Genomic DNA, 13,299 nt, shown 5'->3' with positions numbered 1-13,299 from the left:
GTGATATGTGGAACAACATTTGTTTCTAGGGGGAAGGCATTGGAGGTGTGCCGGGTGGCACAGAATACGGCCATAACTGCAGTACAAGTTGCAGCAGTAGGAAATGAGATACTAGATAATAGTAGAACTATAGGTGACTTGTGTAGAGGGGAATCCGTACCGAATATGATTATTGTGTCACATGCTGATGTGTCTAGAGGTTGTATGTTCATAAACCAATTTACATCCATCAGCATATCTGTCCATGTGTCTGTCCACTACTACACGTATGTGTGTATCTATCTGTGTGTGTGTGTGTGTGTGTGTGTGTGTGTGTGTGTGTGTGTGTGTGTGTGTGTGTGTGTGTGTGTGTGTGTGTGTGTGTGTGTGTGTGTGTGTGTGTGTGTGTGTGTGTTGAATTTAACTCCATTTGTGCATACCTTCCAGTTCAGCATGGTGCTGGAATACGAAGGCTGTCTCTGAGACTGGACACTCTGGCCTCTCAGATGGAAAGACTAACCAGGGAGAGAGAGACAGACGACTTCAGCGCCCTGCTCAGGAGGTAACGTGAGCAGTATTTTGTATATATGTCGTACGTTGTTTTATCAAAACACAGGCAGGACATCCGGCGTATGAGGTAGAACCAAGCAGAAACCGTAGGAAATACAGTACATGAATATGATAACAGTTAGACTTACATATATTCAGTACTGCATCGCTATAATACAGAATACACAATATGTATATCATAACACAATGCACAAAATACACAATACTGAACATCTGTTAATGGACATGAGTGAACAAGGTTGCTGTGCTTTTCTGTTTCTCTTTGTGTTTGTGCGGTTGTGCACATGTGCATGCTTATGAATGTTCGTGTGTGTATGTTACTGTGTCTTCAAACATTTGTGTGTTTGGTTTGTGTGTGTGTGTGTGTGTGTGTGTGTGCACATTTGTGTATACATGTGTGTTACACACCAGTGTCAGAAAGGACCAGGAGCTTCTGGTCCGCTCGGTGGAGAAGGAGCTGAGGAGAATGGCCATGAAGCTCGACCAGCTCAGCCTTCCTCATCATCGCAGCCATCCTCATCCTCATCATCACCAACCTCACACCGCCCTACCAAATGACGACCGCAGGCCGTACACAGGTTGGACTCACAAGTTCATGTAAACGCTTTGCACAAACGAATCAACAGCAAGCAAAACAAAAACCATACTATTCACGTGACTCGTGTAAACATCTGACTTGACAGTCGGTGGACAAAACAGTTCAACTACCCGCAAACACAGGTTTATCGCCCCAAAATCACCCCAAAACCACCCCAAAATCACCCCAAAAGTGACTTCACACTGACACGCATGCTTTCTTACGGTGGCGTGGCGCTCCCATCTAAAAGCACGGCTCACGGTGGCAGAGGAGGTTAGCCACGCGTTGAAGTTAACAAGGTGTGAAGATGGGGGCTGTGAAGGAGGTGGTGGTGGGGGGGGGGGTCAAAAGGTGCTGAGTGCAGGTGGTTGTGGGGGATGGAGTTTAACGGGTCCCAGAGGTCACTGGTGCCAGTCAATTTGCTGCGGTGAGGACAGAGTTTTATGCCTCCAGAACGACCCTCCTGAGAGGGACCAGGTGGAACCGGGGTTACTGGGCCGGGCTGGCACGCGAGGATATGGGGGGGGGGTAAGTGTTAGTAGGTGCACGTTCAGCCCCCCCCCTTCCTGAAAAAGTTGGTTCATAAAACATGGCCAACACAGAACACCCACGATACATAAGCATGCACATGAACTTTAACACACGCACACACGTGAATGCCCGTGCGCAAACACACACACGCACACACACACTCCGTTCACACGTATGAACAGATAAGCATTCTAAGACACACACAAATGCAGATACTCAACATGCAGGTGAAAACACACAACCCACACACACAGAATCTTTTATGCACTGCCTCACACACAGCCACACATATACACATACATATACATATATCCATATACATATACACATACACATACATATACACATACATATACATATATCCATATACATATACACATACATATACAAAAACACATACACATACATATATACATATACACATACACATAGATATATACATATACACATACATTTATACATATATCCATCCATCCATTATCCAAACCGCTCATCCTTACTCAGGGTCACGGGGATGCTGGAGTCTATCCCAGCAGTCATTGGGCGGCAGGCGGGGAGACACCCTGGACAGGCTGCCAGGCCATCACAGGAACAACACACACACACACAAACGCGCACACACACGCGCACACACACGCGCACACACACGCGCACACACACGCGCACACACACGCGCACACACACACACACACACATTCACACCTAGGGAAAATTTAGTATGGCCGAGTCACCTGACCTGCATGTCTTTGGACTGTGGGAGGAAACCCGGAGCCCCCGGAGGAAACCCATATATATATATATATATATATATATATATATATATATATATATATATATATATGTGTGTGTGTGTGTGTGTGTGTGTGTGTGAGAGATGTATATACGTGATGTATGTAATGTATATATATTTTATGTGTACACATATAAAATATATATTATGTATATTTAGTAGTATATGTAATGTGTATATATGTATATGTAATATATATGTATGTATATATACACACACACACACACACACACACACACACACACATATATAATGTTGAGCACTTTCCCTACCATTGAGTGCTTCATTTAACCAAGTTTTATATATATATATATATATATGTATATATATATGTATATATATATGTATATAGTATATACACAGACACATATACACATATATACACACACGACACACTCATATCACACACACAAACAAACACACACTCTTCCTCAGGAGCCCACCCGCTCTCTCCCCTCACATTACCTCAGCCCCATAAAACTCTGGTCTGAATTACCCAGGAGTCCTTTCACCAGCCTGTCCACTCATACCCCTGTTTTCCCAAACTGGGTACCCCCCCCCCCTGTTTTCCCAAACTGGGTACTCCCCCCCCCGTATCCCTGTGGCATATCACTGTGTTCAAACCTTTACACCTTGGCCATGACTAGGAGTTCTCCTGTTCTCCCTCGCTCTCTCTCTCTCTCTCGATCTCTCTCTTTTAATAGGTTGTTCTACACTGTTAAGGACTGTGTTTTTTGGCAAGGGTTAGCATTGTAAAGGGGGAAGCACTGGTAGGAGGCAGGTGGGTCAGGTGTGTGTGTGTGTGTGTTTATGGGTGGGTGTGTGTGTGTGTGTGTACACATACATATGTATGACAGAGTGTGTGTGTGAGTTCACTCCAGTTGATTGACATTGGCTACATCGTGTTAGATTGGCGGGTGGGGTGGGGTGGGGGTGGGGGTCTTACGGTAAGGGGCCCCTGAGAACACAGTAACTCTAGTCTCATGCCTCTTACATGCATGGCAACACTATACGTCCTGCTGATGGCTGCTGTTTCAGCACACAGATTATATATGACTGTTATTATCCACAGTTCTTCATCACCTGTGTTCAGTTAAACTCCACAATGGACTTATTGTTACTACAGCCAGGACCGTGGAATAAGCATGCAGCAAAATGCTTATAGCTTATATATTATATATACTGCCATTTTGACATCTCTCTCTCTCTCTCTCTCTCTCTCTCTCTCTCTCTCTCTAAAGGGTAAGGGAGAGTGATGTGTATGGAGTATGTTTTAATGGATGGCGGTATAGGTGTATGGTAGATGTATATGTATGGATGCATAGATAGGTAGATAAAATTACAGACAGAAGTATAGATGTATAGATAAAATTATAGACAGAAGTATAGATGTATAGATAGAATTATAGAGAGAAGTATAGATGTATAGATAGAATTATAGACAGAAGGACAGATAGATAGAATTATAGACAGAAGTATAGATGTATAGATAGAATTATAGACAGAAGGACAGATAGATAGAATCATAGACAGAAGGATAGACGTATAGATAGAATTATAGACAGAAGGACAGATAGAGCAATAGACAGAGAGAGAGAGATAGACAGATCGATCGATCAATCGATAGATGGACAGATAGATAGATAGATGGACAGATAGATAGATAGAGAGATGGACAGATCGATCGATAGATAGACAAATAGATAGATAGATAGATTGAAAGAGAGTGATAGATAGCTAGATGGGGAGAGATAGATAGATAGAGAGACAGCGAGAGAGAGAGAGAGATCGGTAGAGAGAGAGAGATCGATAGATAGATAGATAGATAGATAGATAGATAGATAGATAGATAGATAGATAGATAGATAGATAGATAGATAGATAGATAGATAGATAGATAGATAGATAGATAGATAGATAGATAGATAGAGAGACAGAAGCAGGCACCAAGCATCTCTGGACAGGTCAGCAGTCTGTAACAGGGCCTACACAGAAATCAATCAAACTACCATTCATTTCAATGGGCAGTTTAGAAGCTCCAGGTCACCCACCATGCATGACTTTGAAATGAGGGCGGAAACCCACCCAAACTCCACACAGAAGGGCCAGAAAGGGGCCAACACCCCCCCCCCCGACAGCGCTGTAGTTCTTTAATGGCTGTTATCTCACCCATTTTAGTCCCTGCTGAGGAGTGTGACGTACCGATGGATCCTGAATATCCTCTCTGTGCCGAGAAAGTGGAGGTAAGAATGGGAATGGAAATGTTAGTGGTAGATACTAGTGAGCAAAGCACGCTATAGATGGCTGTATTTGCAGTTGTGAATGTCATCGGGGATTTGGGTAGGAAGGAACAATGGCTGACTGGGGTTTGCATTCGCCATTTACTCACACGTCTTTGTCTCCTCATCCTGGACCCACGGCAGTTCCTGCGGCTCCACTGGCAGTCGGACCCCTGCTACGAGTTTTACGGGGTGGATGGCACCACCTGCTCCATACTGACCTACCTCGGCCAAATAGAGGGCTTCTGTCCCCCCCGTCCAGGAGGAAACCACTCCGCTTTGCCTTGGCATCAGAGACCTCATCTCCACACAGAGAAGGTGCAGTTACAACACACGTCTGAGACCTGGCTTACTAAAATGACCACCCAAGGGTTGTCGTTACTTCAGGGCTTCTGAAACACCTCTGCAATTCCATTATTTATTTATTTTTTTGGTCTGGGGCAAAAATGAAAAGGATTTCTGGTTCCTGTTTACAAATTTTATTGTTATTTTTTTATTTTGCGATACTTTATTGATCCCCGTAGGGAAATCACGCTCTGCATTTAACCCACCCTAGTTGTGTAGCTAGGAGCAGTGGGCAGCCGCCGTGCAGCACCCAGGGACCAACTCCAGGTCGTCTTGCCGTGCCTCGGTCAGAGACACAGACAGGAGTATTAACCCTAACATGCATGTCTTTTTGAAGGTGGGGGAAACCGGAGCACCCGGAAAAAACCCACCGCAGACACGGGGAGAACATGCAAACTCCACACAGAGGACGACCTGGGATGACCCCCAAGGTTGGACTACCCCGGGGTATCGAACCCAGGACCTTCTTGCTGTGAGGTGGCAACGCTAACCACTGTGCCACTGTTCCGCCAAAAAAAAAAAAATTATTCGGTGCCTGGGTAGTGGTCTATACCATTGCCTACCAACACGGTGATCGCCGGTTCAAATCCCCGTGTTACCTTCGGCTTGGTTGGGCGTCCCTACAGACACAATTGGCTGTATCTGTGGTTGGGAAGCCGGATGTGGGTATGTGTCCTGGTCACTGCACTAGCGCCTCCTCTGGTCGGTCGGGGTACCTGTTCAAGAGGGAGGGGGGACTGGGGGGAATAGAGTGACCCTCCCACGTGCTACGCCCCCCTGGGGAAACTCCTCACTGTCAGGTGAAAAGAAGCAGCTGGCGACTCCACATGTATGGGAGGAGGCATGTGGTAGCCTGCAGCCCTCCCCGGATCAGCAGAGGGGGTGGAGCAGCGACTGGGACGGCTCGGAAGAGTGGGGTAATTGGGCAGGTACAACTGGGGAGAAAAACAGGAAAAAAAAGAGAAATGTTACTGATTAATAAACGAGGGCGCTTGAATTCCCGTTTCATCATTTCCTGTTTATGTTTTTCAACCTCAATTGTCCGCAGGCAGAGATTGGGATGAGTTTGAATCTGTTCTACGAGACCATCAACCACAACGTGGGTCCTGCGGTGGAGTTCATCCGGTCCAGAGTGGAGAGGATGTCTGAGCGATGGTCCGAGGCCGGACGGAGGATGAGGAGGAAGAGAAACAGCACCGCCGCCTCGCAGATGAAGGTGAAGGTTTGTAGGAGTGTGCAGGGCAGAGATGGGAATCAACAGCGTTGTTTCCATCAATCCCATTTGTATGCAAGTTTTGAAACCACAAAGAAGAGAAACTGAATGAAAATGACAAGCCATTGTAAATAAAAGCCCTCCTGGATATAGAAGAAAAAAAAGAAAAATGTTTTTAGTTTTTGTCGACCCCGGCCATTCTCTTTTGAAATTTTGATGACGAAGCATTTTTGCATCTTGTGTGCAGACAGACTGTCTGAGATCATTTTAAACCAGATAAATCAAATGGGACTGATTTGCATTTACAATTTTTTCCTGACTTTTCAAAAGCTCGCACAACATTTTGATGGAAACAAGGCTACTGCGGCACATGAGGGCAATTTCAAAAGCTCAGTAAGGTTTTGGTAATATATATCAAATGAATTCACCTTTCAAACCTTCCCGTCTCCCATGTGCCACCCCCTCCCCTTCCCACAACACACACACACACACACACACACACACACACACTGTAGGTGCTGCTCTACCCGGGAGTCCTGGCTGGTGTGGAGGGCCAGCGGTTCGGGGCCATGGTGGAGACAGGGGGCCCTCTAGGGGAGCTGGTACAGTGGGCTGACCTCGGCACCTGTCTGACTGTCCTGGGTCACCGCGTGACCCTCAGCACCTCGCAGGAGCGCCTCCACAGGTAACACCGCCGGTCTTCTCTATAGATCACGAAATGGATAAATTGGTCGATATGGAATATTTTATTCCTTATCGATTCCTAGGAAATATTGAGGCCAGCATATTCACAGGCCCCCCACATTAGCATGCTTAATTTATTCAGTCAGTGAGCAAACCAACTGTAGACAATGGAGCTTGTTTGTGACTGTAAGAACGTTGCTGTAATAAGTCTTTATGCATGCTCAATAATCCAGGTGGGAAAATCAAAGAAAGTTGAATCAGTTCATCTGGGCACAAGGTTTATTGAGAGAGAAACGTTTCATCACTCATCTAAGTGACCTCTTCAGTCTAAACTGACTGCAGGTATCCCACCCTTATAAACAATACAGTGGCATAATGACCGAAACCGATGACCAGTTTCATATGCAAACTGCTGTGACCATTAACTAGAGTTTCAACGGCCATGTGTACTACTCACAGAGGATTTGGGAGGAGTTGCAATCACAGCACTGTAAGATGGTGACAGAACACTGACCCTTAACACTGACCGTGTCTGCTCCTGAAGCTGTGTCTTCAGTCCACATACTTCACATACAGGGGGCAGTACTATAGGCAGAAGCATGGGTGTACTATGGGTTCCCCAGTCTCACCTGTAGTGGCCAACTTGTATAGGGAGGAAGTGGAAAAGAGGGCTCTGATGTCCTATCCAGGGACACCACCTAGCCATTGGTTCAGATTTGTGGACGATACCTGGGTTCAAATTAAATCTCAGGATGTACCACATTTCACCCACCACATTAACTCTGTGGACAACCACATCAAGTTCACCAGGGAGGGTGTGAAAAATTACAGGTTAGCTTTTTTAGACTGTGAAATTGCTATTGGTGATGGGGGACATTTGATTGTTGATGTTTACCGTAAACCAACACATACTGATCAGAACTTAAGGTTTGACTCTCATCATCCACTGGAGCACAAACTAGGAGTCATCAGGATGCTGTACCTCCGAGCTGACAACGCCCCCACCAACACAGTGGCCAGGGAAGGGGAGAAATCCCACATTAAACAGAGCCAGGAAGACGCCCAAACACAGCACCAGCCGATCGAAGACAGGAGAAGGACACCAGCTGCCTAAGTGTAAACCAGGGGTGATTCCGTATGCGGCGGGCGTGTCGGAACAGTTGAGACACGAATTTTCCAAACACCGCGTGTCAGTTGCATTCAAACCCCAAAACACGCTGTGCCAGAAGTTGGTCCACCCCAAGAATCGGGTCCCCTGGCACAAACAGAGCAATGTAGTGTACACTGTTAAGTGTTGTGACTTGCACATCGGGGAAACTAAAGAGACACTGGCCAAGAGGATGGCACAACACAGAAGAGCTAACACATCAGGCCAGGACTCCACAGTCTACAACATCAACAGGCCAGTGGCCACTCTTTTAAGGATGAGGATGTGCACATCCTTGATAGGGAGGAATGCTGGTTTGAACGGGGAGTCAGAGGCCATCTATGTTAAGAGGGAACGACCGTTCCTGAAGCGGGGGGGGGGCAGCTAAGAGTACATCTGTCACCATCTCACAATGCTGTGATTGCAACTATTCCCAAATCTTCTGTGAATAGTACACATGGCCGTTGAAACTGTAGTTCATGTTCACGCCTATTTGCATATGAAACTGATCGTTGGTTTCGGTCGTTATGCAACTGTATTGTTTATAAGGGTGGGGATACCTGCAGTCAGTTGAGACTGATGAAGTCACTTAGATGATGATGAAACTTATCTGTCCATAAACGTTGTGTCCAGATGAACTGATTCAACCTTCTTCGAGTTCCTGTAACAAGGATGTGTTAGACTACATTGTGTAGAATATTATATAACGTGTGGACTTCAAGACTGAATGAGATGAACCACAATGCTTCCTCATTGGATTTGCTACGTTACGTTTCCCAGGGAAACAGACTGGTAAGAACCCAAACGCACGACACACAGATAGCGAGGTTACAGTAACACCCAGTTTAATGGTCCAGGGCAGGCAGGGGTCAGTACACAGGAAACCCGTCCCAGACAAGGGGCAGGCAGACAGGCCAAATAGGTTCAAAGCTCAAGTCCTAGTTACCGGGGTTTTCAGTCCAAACAGGCCAACAGATCCGTTAAGGGGCAGGCAAGAGAAACAAGGTTCAGGAGACAGGCAGAAGACTTCAAACACGGGTAGACTGGTAGAACGAGAGTTAACGAAACGCCGAGTAGCTTGGCTGTAGTACATACAAGACAAGACAATCTGGCAGGGGAACAGGGAAACCAGGGGAGGATATGAGCTGGAGAGCTAATGAGGGAATGGGGGAACAGGTGTGAGAACACGGGGCTGCCTGAGGACAAAACCAGCGGCAGGAAATGACATGACAAGACAGGTGAACTTCAAAATAAAACAGGAAAGACAACAGACAACGATAGAGATAATAGGTTGATTGACTCAAACTATGGAGGACAATAACTGCCGAAAATAACTGACTGAACTAAACTGGGAGACTAAACTAAATTAAGAGACATCATAACAAGATTTTATCAATTGACATGTTTCTATCCAAATATTATGCAAACTTGATGGAATGTTTTGATAAGTAAGAGTTAATTTCAGTCAGTTACTTCTGAGCATATTAACTTTAAGTCAGTTTTGAATGGTGCTGAAATGACTAGTTAATTAATGGTAACTGTGTTTGTTGATTGACAGAAAATTAATCGAATACAATTTTGGTAACCAATTCTTGCTTCATTAGCTGGCTAGAGCTCTCTCAAAAGACCGGTCTCGTAGATAGGAGGCTTTTATTTCCCTGTTGATGGATGGTTTGTTGAAATATCATCACACAAATTTCCTTTATAAAATTAACAGAACTGATTTTTAAGGCAAATTACAGTCCATGCCTTGCACTGATGTCAGCTGAGCGGGGAAGTGCAGAAAATTAGCTGCTGGATCATTTTTCAAGCTTCATACATGGGACATGGAAATAATTGTACTGTCACTCGCAAATCACTCTATATACGAAGCTCTATTGACATCATGAATAGTATTTTTTCTGAAATGCTTGTAATAACGATCCAATTACATATTCCTTTGCGTCTACATTAAACTAAGATATTGCAATGGATTTTAAAAATTTTGCAAGATTATTTGCGAAGATATACACATTTATGGGCTTCTTTCCCCACACCAGTAGCCATGTTCCATGTTCCACTGTCTCAGTTTACAAAGCATTCTGGGAGCTTTCTTCTACCACCCTATAGGGCCATGCACAAAATGGAGGGGTAGGGCCAAGGGGGTGAATTGGGATGGGGCCTTTAACTATCTATATATCTGTAATTGGGGCACAGCAAGACAACATCATCCAAAATAGGTGAATTAAATTTACTGCAAATGTAGGAAATTGGTAAATCCTGTTTCCATTGCCCTTTACTGCATAATTTTTGAACTGACACATCAACCTTTCCACCTCTGCCAAAGCAAAGAAGTATCGTTTTCTCTTTTTGTCAACTTAAAACTTCCTTGAGGAAATATGTTACAAGGCGACTGGCTGTCAAACTCTAGTAGTCCCACCCCCTTCAGCAAATACTTGTGCCGATGTCTCTGTTGTGATTGGTCCAGCCTGATAGGTGCCGCCCCGGGGCGAGGAAGCTGTCCAATCCAGAGGCCCCTGACCTTTGACCTCATCTATACAGACTATCACGGCCTCGCTCACTTGCAAGGAGCCATGGGACCGGCCTTCCAGCACTACCAGTATTAATCCCTTTTGAAAATACATCCTTCCTTTGTGAATTTATCTTCTTCCATTTGTGTTCAAACACATATTCTGTTTCTCTGACCCGGTCCGTATTTACTTCTCATGCGATCGGATTTACAGTAGTCATCATTAGCACTGAGCGGCACGCTGGCGCAGTGGTTAGTGCCTCTCAGTAAGAAGGTCCTGGGTTCGAACCCCGGGTAGTCCAACCTTGGTGGTCGTCCCGGGTCGTCCTCTGTGTGGAGTCTGCATGTTCTCCCTGTGTCTGCGTGGGTTTCCTCCGGGTGCTCCGGTTTCCTCCCACAGTCCAAAGACATGTAGGTCAGGTGAATCGGCCGTACTAAATTGTCCCTAGGTGTGAATGTGTGTGTGTGTGTGTGTGTGTGTTGGCCCTGTGATGGCCTGGCGGCCTGTCCAGAGTGTCTCCCCGCCTGCCGCCCAATGACTGCTGGGATAGGCTCCAGCATCCCGTGACCCCGGTTGGGATAAGCGGCTCGGATAATGGATGGATGGATCATTAGCACTGTTTACACTATCAAAACTGCAGATGGAAAACACATTACTTCTCATCATATCAACAATATTTTTTACACGTTAGCACCATGGCTCGATTTGACCCTCCGAATAGATTTTCACTTTTTGAACTGGGTCTCATTACAAATCAAATTACACCGACTCTTTCCATTTCTGATCCGCCCCAGGTGCCGTTTCCGAATCCTGGACTCGTTCGGCACGGAGCCGGCCTTTAATTTGGGGACTTACGCTCGGGGCCGTGGCTACAGCACGCCGTGGGGCAGCTGGGCCCTCCGGCCCCGCCAGTACATGACCATGTTCCGTAAGTCTGCATGCACAGCATCCTACGTGTGTGTGTGTGTGTGTGTGTGTGTGTGTGTGATGCCAGGGCACGGTGTTTCATGAGTAATGTTGCCATAACAAAAATTGGTTTCTTTCATATAAGCTTGTAAACAGGTGAGTCAGGGTCTTGTGTTGGAACTGCAGCGGTGATTCATAAACGTTGTGTTGTACACTGACTCATAAATGGAGACAGGCCGCCAACCAGTCAGACAGACACTCATGTACACACACACACGCACACACACACACACACACACACACACACACACTCAATTTTATCTCTCGCCGAGTGCCACGGCGATGATCCTTCACACACGTCTCCTCAGGCGTCCCCCGAAGCGAAGGGATTTATAGTCGGGGTTAAATAAACTCTGTGCCCAGACAGAGATTTCAGTCTGACACCTCGCACTGTCACAGCAACACACACACACACACACACACACACACACACACACACACACACCACCTTGCTGGGAGACAGAGGCATGCTGGAATACAACGAGTGCTGGAATGCTGTTTATTTTTACTGCAGACAGAGAGAGAGGGGAAGAGAGAGATGAGAGAGAGAGGGGGAGAGAGAGAGAGAGATGAGAGAGAGTGATGAGGGGGAGAGAGAGAGCGAGCGAGAGTGAGAGAGATGAGAGAGTGATGAGGGGGAGAGAGAGAGCGAGCGAGAGTGAGTGAGAGAGATGAGAGAGAGGGAGGGGGAGAGAGAGACAAAGAGAGAGATGAGAGAGAGGGAGAGAGAGAGATGAGAGAGAGGGGGGGAGAGAGAGAGAGAGAGAGAGAGAGATGAGAGAGAGTGATGAGGGGGAGAGAGAGAGCGAGCGAGAGTGAGAGAGATGAGAGAGTGATGAGGGGAGAGAGACAAAGAGAGAGATGAGAGAGAGGGAGAGAGGGAGAGAGAGAGATGCAAGACATGAGAGAGAGGGAGAGAGACAGATGAGAGAGAGAGATGCAAGACATGAGAGAGAGAGAGAGAGAGAGAGAGAGAGAGAGAGAGAGAGAGAGAGAGAGAGAGAGAGAGAGAGAGAGAGAGATTGCTGGCAGCAGGGATGGGACCAATGCAAAGAGAGACCGGATGGGGAAAGAAAGAAAGAAAGAAAGAAAGAAAGAAAGAAAGAAAGAAAGAAAGAAAGAAAGAAAGAAAGAAAAAGAAAGAAAGAAAGAACAACGATTAGATTATTTGAGATGTGTGTTTTCGAGCTACAGACGCACGAATATCAAATCGAGCGGCTCCGTCCCACTCGGGTTGCTAGTCAAGTCAACTTCATTTGTATAGCCCAAAATCACCAATTACAAATCTGCCTCAAGGGGCTTTACAGCAACACAACATCCTGTCCTTAGACCCTCGCATCGGATGAGGAACAACTCCCTAAAAACCCTTTATCAGGAAGAAACCTCAGGGAGAGCAACAGAGGAGGGGTCTCTCTCCCAAGACGGACAACGTGCAACGGATGTTGTGATCAGAGGTGTAGCGGAGGGGCCCGCAAGGCACCCACTGGCCCCTAACGCTGGATAAAAAAAACAATTAACGTCTATATTTTTTCACTATTTTTTTTTTAAATAAAAAGTCAGGAAGCAAACCTTTATTGTGACATCAACCTTAAAATTGTTTTAAAAAGAATAGATTTTAAAAAGATGGTCGCCTGTGTTATCCAATGACAGCTGCCCCAGTGACTTTTAACTTTAACCTCGTGTAGACATCACGTGAAACACTGGCTGT

General features: G+C 46.0%; 1 protein-coding gene across 1 annotated transcript in view; it reads left to right on the top strand.

Moving 5' to 3' along the window:
* Window positions 1-446: 446 nt before the first annotated feature.
* The window catches only part of LOC130127910 (alpha-1,6-mannosylglycoprotein 6-beta-N-acetylglucosaminyltransferase B-like), a 29,289-nt gene continuing 16,436 nt past the window's right edge, over window positions 447-13,299 (top strand). Inside the window, exons 1-8 of the mRNA XM_056297622.1 lie at window positions 447-541; window positions 961-1,127; window positions 4,626-4,690; window positions 4,871-5,044; window positions 6,120-6,287; window positions 6,800-6,969; window positions 10,583-10,714; window positions 11,420-11,553. Coding sequence (XP_056153597.1) covers window positions 486-541; window positions 961-1,127; window positions 4,626-4,690; window positions 4,871-5,044; window positions 6,120-6,287; window positions 6,800-6,969; window positions 10,583-10,714; window positions 11,420-11,553 — 1,066 coding nt within the window. The 5' untranslated portion in view covers window positions 447-485. The remainder of the gene's footprint in view (window positions 542-960; window positions 1,128-4,625; window positions 4,691-4,870; window positions 5,045-6,119; window positions 6,288-6,799; window positions 6,970-10,582; window positions 10,715-11,419; window positions 11,554-13,299) is intronic.

This window comes from Lampris incognitus, chromosome 17 (genome assembly GCF_029633865.1).
Source record: "Lampris incognitus isolate fLamInc1 chromosome 17, fLamInc1.hap2, whole genome shotgun sequence".
NCBI lineage: Eukaryota > Metazoa > Chordata > Actinopteri > Lampriformes > Lampridae > Lampris > Lampris incognitus.
Note: the sequence above shows the minus strand (reverse complement) of the source record. Positions and strands in the feature narration are given on the sequence as shown.